The sequence below is a fragment of the Loa loa genome, assembly GCF_000183805.2.
Source record: "Loa loa unplaced genomic scaffold supercont3.88, whole genome shotgun sequence".
In the NCBI taxonomy this organism is placed as follows: domain Eukaryota; kingdom Metazoa; phylum Nematoda; class Chromadorea; order Rhabditida; family Onchocercidae; genus Loa; species Loa loa.
Genome location: NW_018108268.1, coordinates 185,848 through 198,754, shown reverse-complemented (window position 1 = coordinate 198,754; position 12,907 = coordinate 185,848). Strand labels below are relative to the sequence as shown.

The 12,907-nt window shown below is 33.7% G+C and overlaps 2 protein-coding genes across 2 annotated transcripts; both read right to left on the bottom strand.

Moving 5' to 3' along the window:
• Nucleotides 1-2,748: 2,748 nt before the first annotated feature.
• On the bottom strand, nucleotides 2,749-7,385 carry LOAG_08302 (hypothetical protein). Its single transcript, XM_003143834.2, has 10 exons — nucleotides 7,266-7,385; nucleotides 6,948-7,053; nucleotides 5,467-5,613; nucleotides 4,937-5,088; nucleotides 4,717-4,810; nucleotides 4,505-4,644; nucleotides 4,195-4,321; nucleotides 3,703-3,828; nucleotides 3,209-3,391; nucleotides 2,749-3,057 (listed from the first exon to the last, which is right to left on the bottom strand). The coding sequence occupies exons 1-10, from the start codon at nucleotides 7,325-7,327 to the stop codon at nucleotides 2,887-2,889; spliced, it is 1,308 nt and encodes a 435-aa protein (XP_003143882.1). The 5' UTR covers nucleotides 7,328-7,385; the 3' UTR covers nucleotides 2,749-2,886.
• A 1,275-nt stretch (nucleotides 7,386-8,660) lies between these two features.
• Nucleotides 8,661-12,662, bottom strand: LOAG_08301 (asparaginyl-tRNA synthetase; the record flags this gene model as incomplete). Its single annotated transcript, XM_003143833.1, has 11 exons — nucleotides 8,661-8,864; nucleotides 8,976-9,119; nucleotides 9,512-9,673; nucleotides 10,009-10,183; nucleotides 10,582-10,718; nucleotides 10,815-11,002; nucleotides 11,401-11,551; nucleotides 11,675-11,745; nucleotides 11,956-12,127; nucleotides 12,311-12,425; nucleotides 12,595-12,662. 11 exons carry the CDS (start codon nucleotides 12,660-12,662, stop codon nucleotides 8,661-8,663), a joined length of 1,587 nt encoding a protein of 528 aa, XP_003143881.1.
• Between the last annotated feature and the right edge of the window lie 245 nt (nucleotides 12,663-12,907).

The window sequence follows — 12,907 nt, the reverse complement described above, 5'->3', positions numbered from 1 at the left end:
CAACACACACACACACACAACACACAACACACACACACACACACACACACACACACACACACACACAAACACGCAAACAAGCATAATGTAAACCTGTGACAGCAGAACAAGCTCTCTTCAACTTGTCACCTTTTCAGAATCCCTTTGGAAAAACTTTGAGAAGGGAAGTCATATCTGGTCGCTAATGAACCTGCGAATTTTTATCCTCCTTATTTAAATAATAACCTATTTTGAAATAATGAGATCCAACAAATGATCCACTAGACAAAGTCATCAAACAGACAAGTGCGTGCATAGACTTCACCATTGATTTGAGGAATAAATATTGCAACTAATAAACTTCGTGGTGGAATGAATGGATGCGTCACATTACTTCTTCTTAATTTTGAAATTGTTTAAAGGTGTAAAATTTTTTGAAATGACAGAAAAACCTGCCAGTTCTTTGGTCTCTGTAACTGATATCATACAATTCATACAACCATATGAATTGGCAATAACAGAGCTTTTAGGGTCATATCGTAAAAATATATAGAAATATGGAGAAAGTAATGTCTTAATAAAAATTAAGAAGAAATAATAGCAGGAAAAAGGGCAAGGAAGAGAAGGAAAGTGTGAATTGAAGATAAAAGAGCTTCAGTGCCGTCGTCTCTTTTTTGTCAGCTAAAGAAGTTAAATTAATGAGTGTTCGACTGTAGCATACTTGAAAACTCTGCTCAATAGCCAAAACTGTTCAACCAGCTTCAGGAAGTGATAATTATCATCATCCTTTCTCCACACTCTCTCCATTCTAACATTCATTCCTCTTTTTTTCTTTTCCACATTTTATTTTAACTTTAAAAAAAAAAACGTTGAAAAAATATTGACATATTGAGCTAATCTTTGCAAGCATGCATATTAAATGACCATCCCCTGTCCGCAGCTATGTCATGAAGTAAAGGCAATGAATAGGCGCAAAAAAACGAGAAGACATAGTAAGATATAAGGAAGTAACCTGAAAGTCTGCAAAAAAAATTAAGAATTAAAAAAAATCTTCAATAAAAAAAACAATGTCACTGCAGCATCAATGTCGGCAATACTTCCGAAAATAATTTCACGAACTATTTTATGGACACTAGCAAATCCATAAGCTTAACTTCTCCTCTTGCACTCTGAATCAATCCAAGATTGATAATTGCACCGATAACTTTAATGCAAGAATCTTTCTTATTTATATTAAAAAAACATTCTCCGAACAAATACGATGAATTTGTAAACTGAATAAAATAATGACGAAGGGCTGATATTTTATGGCATTGATTATGATAATCAAAGATGAATTACACATAATTTATTGGATATTACATGATAGATCCACAAATGATTTCTTTCCTTATTCAAATTATCACTGAAATTGATACAAATTATGCTTTCATTTTTGATAACATATATAGCCAGCAGTTAGCTATTTATCATTTTGATAAGCATTATGCTTTCAAAAGGTAGTCATGGTCGCAGCAATACCATTGTCAGCTTATGGCATCATGTTTAGAGCGGAAAAGATGTCATCACAGGTTTGAGTACTTAACCTACTCAATCAGTCTTTTTTTGTTATCATTTCTAACACACATATAGTGAGATAGATGATCTGAAAAACTTAATTGCAACAGTCGAAATCTAATTTAACTTGTTTTTAGTACCAACAAAATACACCACGCCAATAACTATTGAACACTATTGATCTCGTTAGCATTGTTTTATGAAATTGACTAAGTTTAATTGGCATTAATAACTTCAGACTTTATTTCAATATCAGAAAGGCTATTAAAAAAAAGTGGAAAATGGAGTGACTTCAGTGTCACTTCATAGTTTCGCGAATGAATGAATTGATAACATTGTTTACAGTTAATCATCTTCTTTAGTTGTCTGCTCAAACATAATTACAAGAGTCTGTGGCAAGAAGAGGTGAAAGATCAATTTAATTAGTCGCTTTTTTCGTGGTGAAAATAACACTGATATGATAGAGTGAGTCAGTACAGCTCATGATGCAAGAATTGGATTGGGTGAAAATTAGGAGAAGACGAATTACTCGTAGATTTGAGTAATTCTCTCATACAACTGATCTAAATTTGCAATCTTTTGTGATCTTTACATTTACATTTAATTTCTTAACAAAATTTAATCGAAATTATAATCAGTTATAATCACGCTAATCTTCCCTCCGTATGTTTTATTCCAGCATCATTTCTTCTACTGGTATATTCTGTGTTAGAGGGATGCAATTTCATGTGATTTGTCGCTAATAAAAGTTACTTTTGGTGAAATGGCAATAAATTCCCCAAGTTAATAATTTGATAAGCTATGGCGACCAATTTCTATCAAAAGGTTTACGTGGAGACTCTCTCATATCGAATATGTCATAAAGTTGCTTCAGAACTGTATTCATAAATAGATCCCTTCGCCTTATTCCTTTTTACATTGACTGATGTTACTGCGAATGAAAAAAAGAATTTGTGGGTAATTTATTCAACATACTCACTGCAGTTTAATGATGTTTAACAAAAATGCAAATCAATCAACACGGCTGTATTTAGCAAACAAGGTTTTGCAAATGAAAATTTCCAAGTACTGCGACTTTAGTTTCAATTCACTTAACTTGAAATCCTGGTAAGGAACTGTACAATATTGATTTACTGCTGATAAGAAGTCAAGTTCCCTTCCGTATTTTTCATATTTATTTTATAACTATTTGTACTATTCTAACAATTCCTTGTCTCAACAGTAAGCTTTTACTATTACTATTAAGTCTAGTTTAATCCAACAGAATACAGACAGAATCCAATACCAAAGGGCTCTTATTGCAGCTGTTGAATTTCTGAATTATGAAATGATAAGATAGAAAAGAAGGAATCATCTCACGAACTGTGCGACAGCATATTCTCCCGTCGTCATCCAAATCTTACTGTTACCGTATTTTCTTTGTAAATTGTCGACCACATTTGAATCTAGTCCTGCCAACGTTTCTGCTTTTATAGTACGAAGTACCAAAATCGGTGCCGGAGCAAAACCTCGTAAAGCTATCTAAAATTACCTGAGTCAAACACATTTAGAAGAGTCAGACACATTCCATATCGGAACTAATCTGCCAAATATTGGTAGAAGTTCTTAACACGCACTTTTGTCAATCTTACTAACATGCGTAGTGGACAAAGAAATTAACAATTAGAATTACTTTGAACGGAGTATCCAGCGGCCATTCTAGATCACTGACCAACTTCCTATAATTACAATCGCCTTTGAAAATGATCAATGACGACTGCGACAATTCACGATGAAGATCTGAAGCCTTCTCAGGCATTAAGTAATTTGGATATGGAAGGGTCCAGAAATAATGAGTTTGGAAGCAAAATTCACCCTAAAAAAAGTCAATGCATTGAAAATAACAAAGAATCTGTACTGATAAAAAAAAGAAACTCTCCAAGCTGGCTACAAGCTGAAATTTATTAAAAGTTCCATCAGCCGCTCAAACTTTTTTTAAATTAAAACTTTGAAAAACATTTTTCCTCCTAGAAGGTACTCTGAGCAGAATTTAAAGTAAAAGCAAATCACCACCATTAGTTTGCTCTGTATTTTTTACTCAGGAAACAATAATGTTAAAAATTGATTTGTGTAGAGGAAAATTCATGATTTTCCATTTAGTTCTGTAACAATTCCAAAAAACCATACGTCAGATAATCTTTGTGAGCATTTTACACCAAAATTCTTCAGCAAGTTGTCTGAACTAGCAATCAGCATTTCGATTATCCAGTTGAAATCTCTACCAGTAACGTCCGATACAAACCATGGCATACTCTGTAAACACAAATTTACATATATATATATATATACTTTTCATACATTATGATTGTGAAAGTTGAAAATTTGCCAAGTCCCAAATAATAATGACAATACGGATGGAAGATTGATTCCGCTGCTCAGACAAATAAAAAGAGCACTTTTAAATTGAAACTACATCTTTACTAAGCCAAAAGTTTATAAACTTCACAACTTTAGTATTCAATTCTCTAACAAATAGAAGCGAAAAAAGTGTAGAACAAAGAAAAAATTAATGATGCAGAATTTTGCAAAAAAAAGAAAAAAAACTCCAAGTTGAGCAAAATTCGAAATTCCTCCCACAAGTTTTAAATTAATTAGTACAGATTTTATAAAAGTACATACCTTTCCGTGAAAAATAACCTTTTTTACGCTGTACTTTCCAATTAATAATTCTGCAAGTGCTAAGTCAGTAAAAAGTTCAAGACCAGAATTATCAAGAACTATATCTATTCGATCCATTTCACCATTCCTGAAGCACTTCATTTTCTATTAATTTTCTTACTTTTTTATTAATCATCTTACTTTTTCTATTAATTGTCTTTTTTAAATTAATTACCCTACTTTTTTTTGATTGGGAAAATAATCAAGAAAGTAAGGTGGAAAATAAGATAATTCCAAAAGCTGCATATGAAAAGCTTCATATACTAATTACTTTAAAATGCGAACAACTTCACCAATCTGATTACATAAGACTTTATCGGCCAACTGGTCAACCATATCCAAAAGGGGCAATGAGATAACGCGTTCGCCACACGATAGCGACAAATCACATGTATTCCCCCATAGACACAACTAAGTGGAAAAAAATTTAGTTTAAGAAGTGAGATTTTAAATTTTACACTTCCTAATGCCAATATCACATACCTGAAAAAAATGGCAAATTATGCCATCATCTACATTTGCTGTTGCTGATGTCACTTCTTCCATGCGTTTTGCAAGCATGATAATCGTATCAATGCTAAAATTTACTACATATTTTGCAGAAAACTTTGCACTTGTTTTATTTCTGCAATCAGTTTCCTTCATAGGAAATAACTAGAATATATATATATATATATATATATATAAAACAAAAAATACTTACCAACTAATAAAAGAGCTTTGTTTTTGTGATGCGAATGGATCGAATTCTTTCAGTGTTGTTGTTTTCAAAAAAAAACTCACAATTTGTCTATATAAAAAACACTCAGCAAACAACCAATCACAACGATACCAAGTTACTTGCTCCGCACCTTTCTGAAATGTCATTTGTGTAACGGTCATTTTTTAATTCAGTCTACGAGTAAAAGTTATGTCACAGTCTACTACAGGGTAAGCTGCTAAAGAAGTATTATTTTTCAAAACCTGTAGGTTTTGAAAACTTATGGCTCAATATTTTAGAAATGGTTAAAAGAATACTTTCCGGAATATAAAGGATGGTGCTTTATTCTACCGTGCTTTCCAGGTTGTTTACAGTCCCAAATATTTGTTAACTCCCATGGACTCGATCGAAGTTAAAGACAAAAAGTTTAAAGCGAGAGAAAGCCGTTTTCGAGAACCGGTGATTCAATTAATGTAAAATATTTAACAAAATAATCAAATAACATGAAATATTTCGTAGCTCTATGAAAGCACCTTCATTCGCAATTCTCTCAGCTCTTTATTCCAAATATTGACCTTTTCTCCATGATCAATAAGATCTTGCAATGGTTTGTCGGTGGCAACAAAGTACGATAACTCAGACAACTGACTGAGGACCGATTTAATATCTTTTTCGCCGTCCTGAAGTAAGTAAAAGTAGTCAAACTAGGATCCAGAAAAACTATAACAAAATTGAAGTGTAGAGTGATCACACTTCAAATTTGATCCTAGCAGGGAAATAAAAATACACGATGGATGCACAATTTTTCAAATCGCAATCTTTTCACTAAGAGCTGAAAACAAAATTACATTAATTTTATCATGGTATACCATCTAATAGAAAGGTCTGACAATCCCATGCGTAGTAGCAAGAACAAAAAATATTGACATACACAAAACCTGACATATGCATAAGTATGAAATAATACCGACATCTCTGGCTGCAATATCTCATCAAAGCGTAATTAACTCTAAAAACTTTGTGCTTCCTTGTTGTTATAAAAACTCTATCAAGGCTTCCGATTTCAGGTATAATTTCGACTGCAAACAGTATTCATCACCTGGCTTTTAAATTGGCATCTGTCCTGCCTTCCTAGCCTTTGTACAACAAAAACAAACATGTCGAAATCACTTCTATTTTCTACAGTCACGATATTTGACTTCATCATACAGTTTGCTTTTTTCTGGAATTTCGATCTATCTTTCTGCGATCAACTCTCATAAGATCCCATCTACCGAAATCATAGACGAGAAGTACACAAGCAAATTACGGAAAGAAGTACCTCACTATTCCAGATGAACCTGCAGAAAAGTATTTTGGAGTCGTCTTAAGAATATATGCAGGTAGTTTTTCCAAAAGATGAAACCAGGAATTATGTTACCAAAACATAATCTGTCCTCTTCGTTCTTCCCTTTCACAGATTCCCAAATCCACTTTATTAATATTTGTTAACAATGGATAGTCCTCATAAAAAGGAATAAAACTAGTGCCATTCGGGGAAGAATCGTTGTATACAAAGATATCTCAGGATGTGGTCTACTTTTTCTGGGTTTTTTATGATATGCAGTGTTGGCTGTGGCTGAGCTGATGCTATGTCGCTGATGCTTAAGATGAGCACACTGAAGTTTGGAATCTTGTTTTAACCGTGGTAAAACACCAAAAATTCCGCTATTATTCCTGCACATTTTATGTAGTTGCCAACAATCTGCTTCATAGCGATACTTTGCAAATAAACTCTAAATAAAACTATTAAAATGATTAAAAACTAGAAGGGGGGTTGGTATTACTCATTAACTTTCGACAAAAATTTTAAGGATATAGCATTCCAGATATGCATCCAGTAACTGTCCGCATCCCTTCTTCCTCCCAAAAAAAGAAAAAGAAAACATAATCAAAGAAAATCATGTATCACAGGTAATTCTGCTGATAATTCCACTAACTATGAAGATTAAGCAGACAAAAAAAAATGAAGCACCTCGCCATGAACAGCAATATGAGCATATCGATATCGATGCACTTGGTCAACTATTTTACCTAATATCTTTGGCCAACGATCGCGAACAGTAAAAAATGCAAATGTCCTGAAAGCAAGAACCTTTTATCATCGTATCGATTTCAGGAAGTAAACGTAAAGGAAATCAGAAAAGTTAAGGAGCTACCTTAAACAAATGTGCTAGATGACGAAATCTAGGATATTGGTACAAGAGAATTTTGTTTAGCGATGTTTCCTGGAACTAAGTCGACATGTCTGAAAACATTCCCAAGAACCAAAAATATGATCATACAAAAATACCCTTCTTTGCTGCCAGTTAAAGCGGGAGGAATGACTGGAACTGGCGGCATAGCTGATGACATGAGAGCAATCGTACAAGCAGGGGAAAACTTCGACGACTTATGAAAACAGTTCTGAAACAACTTTAGAAGGTGACATACTTGATATGAGTAGGTATTTCCGAAACCTTTCGAAATCTAAAAACTACTGTTTAGAAATTGGAAGCCATGTCTGTCGATCGAAGGAGTAAATATATTGACCTACGGACATCTTAATGTAGGGAAAATCTCGTTTGTATGTGTTGAATAGCAAGAGAAAGGTTTATTCAGTAGTAGAAGTATAGCAATTATAATAATACAGTGGTACTTGATAGTGAAACTAGATCAAATTGGGAGTTACAGTCTATTTAAACGGAGACGAAGAAAGCGTTTTGTGATCTTCGACAAAGATTTATTTTTTGAATGTCAATAATGCGTTTATTGGGGCTTTTATATTACCCATAAGTGGGTCGGGCCTAAGATAAGAGAATAGCTCCATTTAAGGTCTTTACAAAGTCGACAAAAATTTCATTGCTGCAAGAAATATTTGCATAATAGATTTCTTGATAAGAAGAGGATATCTCACAGAATCATCTCACCAGAGCTATTTTACAACTTTCTGGTTAGCAGATGTGCTCAATCTCAACATCAAGGGAGAAGACATTTTACAACATTGACCTTCGATAACAGATTTACCGCTTTAGATATAGAAAACGTTGCATATACTGTTTGTAGAATGTGATGAGTCCTTTATAACAAATATTTTTTTACAACAAATTCTTTAATTGTTTGGACGTATTACGATTACGATCTCTTCGATTTTTTTCCGATATTTAGGATCTGCTTAACAATGGCCTAAAAACGCTTATTCAATTCGAAAATGCAAATGATACGTATCACACCCACAAATGATGTGCCTTCCCAATTAATAATTGTTAGAATATATCGTATGACACTTGTTATTTGATCATCAAGAGTATGACTTCGAAAGAGAATACCATGTTATCAATTTCAAGCTAAATAAGCACCACATGACTGACCATATTGTTACATCTTATTGTATGAAGGAAATATTCTCATCCACTTCATATGGCAATATAAACACGTAGCTAAAAGGTTCTTTTTCTCCGTACTTTTACAATGTTCGACATTTCTGGTAAATATATGTTACAAAAGCTTGATAAATTACGTAAGCGTACGTACAGTGGTACAATTATGCAATATGTTTATTAAATTATGGATGTAACAACATTTTTCCAACAATATGCTTGTGACCATAAAAACTGAGAAGCAGAAAACAGTCTTAAGCAGCTTATTACTTCGACCGGTTCACAAACTGATTAAACCACGAGGAACTAAATTTCCAAACGCATGGTACTCATGGAGCGCATCGACCAACGAAGCGTGGATAGAGACACACATCCCGAATGTGATAGGTGTTCGTTAACCAACAAATAAAACGTTCTAAACCAAGTCCATAGCCACCATGTGGACAAGCGCCAAATAGACATTGATCCAAGTACCAATAGTATGGTTTCGGATCGATTTCCGCATTTTCAAATGCTTTCGAAAGCTCATCGAACTAAACCATATGAAGAAATTATCCATAAAAAAAAATTAAGAAAGTGATGAGCTATACTTTGGTAAATTCTTTTTATTGAAATGTGTATGCTGAAGTTGTTGAGGAACATACCTTCCAAATTCTCATACTGCCCCCAACAATTTCACCAACGCCAGGCATAAGAAGATCGACAGATTCTGTTAAGGTATTATCCTGCGCATCCCGCTGCATATAAAATGCCTTAATTTCGCTTGGAAAACGGTTCAGTAGAATTGGCTATAATATATCAAAAATATAAGTGAAAACTAGAGCAAAATCACCTTCATTAAATTGAATCTTTGGAATTTCCAAATCCTATTCAAAAAATATGCTTTTCCTTTCCTGTAGTGTTCTCGCTGTAGTTATTAAAAACTCATTAAGAGTTGACTTTTCATCTTTTCTCCTTTATTTTTATAAATCCCAATCTCATCGCCCAGTGTTATCCAAAGTATATGGCCTTTCCTATAGTATTTCCGCTATATTCAACAGAAATAAATAATTGATTTTTTATGTTAAAGTTAAATCAGTACCGGTTTTTTTTTCAGTTTTTTAAAACCAACTGTAAATTCCAACTCCAAACCTTAGTGCTTAATGTAATGTGCTGAAAATAATCCCGTAAAAATGCTTACCTTGTTGATAGTATCAGTCATGTAACGTTCTGCAGCTTCAGCGATGTCATTACCGTAACTAAAACTGTTACCAAATTCATTCTGAACGTTGTGTTCTTGCAACCATTTGATAGCATCTTTGTATTGCATTCTTAAAAATGGTCGTTTTGGCGGTTCAAATTTCTGGAAAAGGAGAATAAAAGTCAATAAAATGCAGGAGTAATGAGGAGAGAAAAGCGTAAAACACCAGTGATAACTCCTGTACACTGATGAAGGATGATCTTGTTGATTATTAAGGTTTTATTACGAGTTCCGAAATAAAAAAATACAGAAGCAAAAAGCAGAATTCATACATACCAAACGCTTTTATCTAGTTTTCAAATTACAGAACTAACTTTTAAGCATACAAACAGAACTGAGTCATACGAAAAATTGAGGGAGAACATAAAAATACACGCCAAAAATTTCGAAATATTATAAATTCTCTAAAAAAAAGAAAATAAAAAAAAAGAACTAGCCGGATTAACGTGTTCTAATAATTTTCTCGCTTCTTCATCAGCCAGAAGTCGATCGACTGTATCGCAAACCAGTTCTTCAATTTTCATCATTAAATCATCTAGCGTTATGAAGGGGCATTCAGCTTCAACATGTGCATACTCCGCCAAATGTCGACGAGTACGAGATTTTTCTGCTCTTAAAAAAGCATTTTCTATAATAAGAAAGATAAAAAATATTCAGAGAACTAAATAACATTCACTAGAATTTGAAATTTTTCTAATTTATCAACCAAAAGCAGCATCTTCCATTTGTGAAACAAATCTACTCTCTCTCTCTCTGGTAGTTATGAAAAGCAATTCAGATAGCAGTAAAACTACTAATTGCACGCCTCTTTAACATAGTGTATCATTAGACTTTAGTTATAATAAAGCATTATGACTGGGTCTTAATTACTAGCTGGCAACATCGTTCCAACATTTTGCTAACCGTTTAAAGTCGAGAAGTTTCAAAGTAAATATGATTACTGGGCATCAAGTGGCACCGCATTATAATGCCGCATATGTTTTCTACACAAAAAAAGAAATAACGCATACACACCTGTAAGACTGAGCAATGCAAAAGACATCGCCAAGGGCGGGATGCAAGTTTCTAAATAGAGTTGTGACGACTGTGTAAGATACGATGGTTCACCAAAATAGTCGAATTTGAATAATGTCGATCCACCTTCTACCTAAAAAACTATAATTTTCAACCATTTCAGCAAGACATACTTATATATTATGAGAGACAGGAAAAGTTCCTAATACTTCACCAAATACGTAGTAACCTGCGTTTGAACTAAAGTCGGTGGAGCGACTTCTACATAGCCGGCATTATAAAAATGCTCTCGCATTGCTCGAGTAGTAGCTGCTCTCAAACGTAGCAAAGCAGCAGCATTTTCACCTCGAATAACCAAATGTCTATTGTCCAACATTTTGTCGACACCAGCTTCTTCGTTCAGTACATTATCAATACCTGCAATGATATGAACTATCAGAATTAGGGTCCCTATTGGCATACAACCAATACGATGAAATAAGTTAATTACATACAACGTATGACAAAAACAAATGTAGGAAGTTTCATATTTTTTATACTTAGCCAAACAGTATGCTACATGTATTTGAACCGGCCTTACGATGGTTCACATGAGCTTTATGAGTAACTAGAGAAATATTCGTTTGGAATAACTGCAGTGTAAGCAAGTGTACTTTATCTGTATTAATAATACTTTGTTTAAAGCACTTCATGTGTAGTTCTAATCATTCTATTTTAAAAACTAATGCACGGTGCTCTCTGAATTTTGCCATGATTCAGTAAAATGAAGCGAGTCAATGCGACAGAACAAAATGAATGAAATTATGGGACAATACCTCCAGAGGGTGCGTTTCCTATTACTTTCCAGAAATCAGCTATTAACTCGTGCCCATTCGGTGCCTCTTTACATTCGGGAACTTCTTTTACTACACCGTAAATCTCAACCGTGCTTTCGGTGTTCACACTGAGAGCCTCATACGTCTGACACTGAAAAAAGTTGACTTAATAAGCTCACACTACTTTGTGAAAAATACTATTAATTCCTTTCAAATCTAAAAATTAAAGCACAAAAAACCAAGGCCTTATTTCACAATGAAAAAAATGACTAACCAGTTTATCCATGAGCACCACTTGAAGGAAACCAGTTCCATCCCGAAGAACAAAAAACATCAATGACTTCCCTACAAAGACAAGATAAGAGACAAATACATTTTTATCACGAGATAAATATATCTTTTGGAAAGAAAGAAACAAAAAACATCCCAAACAATCTGAATTCCTGAAAATTATCTCATTATACAGTCAGATTATAATCAGTTCAAAGAGAGGAAAAAAAAAGTGAATTTTATAGAACCAGTTGTGACAGTCAAAAAATGGTAACTGCAGAATACCTTGTCGACGTATTCGATGAACCCATCCTTTGACGCAGACACGTTCATTACGGTGCTTAATAAGATCACGAATCTTCAGACCTGTGAGACATGATAGACTCATATTCAGTTCTATATGCACCTTTTTCGCTTCTTCAAGGGCCGTTGTTGCTCCCACTTCCACTGCATTCTTCTTGAAGATTTCAAAGTTACATAAAAAATACTAATGTGATATCGCTGCTGATTAAAACGTTCAGTATAAAGTTATCCATCTTTTAATTCATTTTTCACTACTAAAAGTAATTACGCATGGACGCTACACCATTCCTTTTAACATGAAAGCTAGTGAGCCCATTTCCCCAAAAACACCGTTTACCTTTGCTGTAACTTTTTTCTCTTCAACATTTCCTGTTCGTAACGTTTCTGATTTTTCTTTAGTGCCGTCTTTGAGGCAGCTTCCCACATCTGTTTCCCATCCTTCGTTGTTCTTACTAAGAAATTACCATTCGGAGATTTGGAAATTATCATTGCTTGAAAAAGTGTCCTTAAAGCAGAAAGTTTGGAAGTTTGTGCAGAAGTTTGTCCTTAATATATTCTTCTTTACTTCGTTTGCTCCAAGTTTTTGGTTTAAGAATAACTAAACAAAAGTACAAAAATCACCTCAAAGGTTTCAGTTCGCTGCCATCATTATTATCATCTCCAGTTTCCGGACAGATGTACACAGTCATCGTCTATTAATTGTCTGAAAAACAGCATTTTCGAATAACTAATCATTTAAAAGTAACAAAGAGTCCACGATGCTATACAATGGTTTGAGAAAAAATAAAACTATCTGTGCCCTCACTTCTATTTCAGTAAACTCCCTACCATTGCAAGTTATCAGCAGATCTTTTTTCGTCTCTTCAACTTTCTGATATTAACGTTGACATATACATATATATATATATATATATATATATATATATATATATAT

Excerpts from the sequence above, each read along its gene's own strand:
- LOAG_08302 (XM_003143834.2), bottom strand. The coding sequence starts at position 7,327 with ATGTCATCAGCTATGCCGCCAGTTCCAGTCATTCCTCCCGCTTTAACT. Across the intron at positions 3,829-4,194 it reads AGGTTATTTTTCACGGAAAG|AGTATGCCATGGTTTGTATC; the intron begins GTATGTACTTTT and ends TTGTGTTTACAG. Across the intron at positions 3,392-3,702 it reads GCTCACAAAGATTATCTGAC|GGTGAATTTTGCTTCCAAAC; the intron begins GTATGGTTTTTT and ends GACTTTTTTTAG.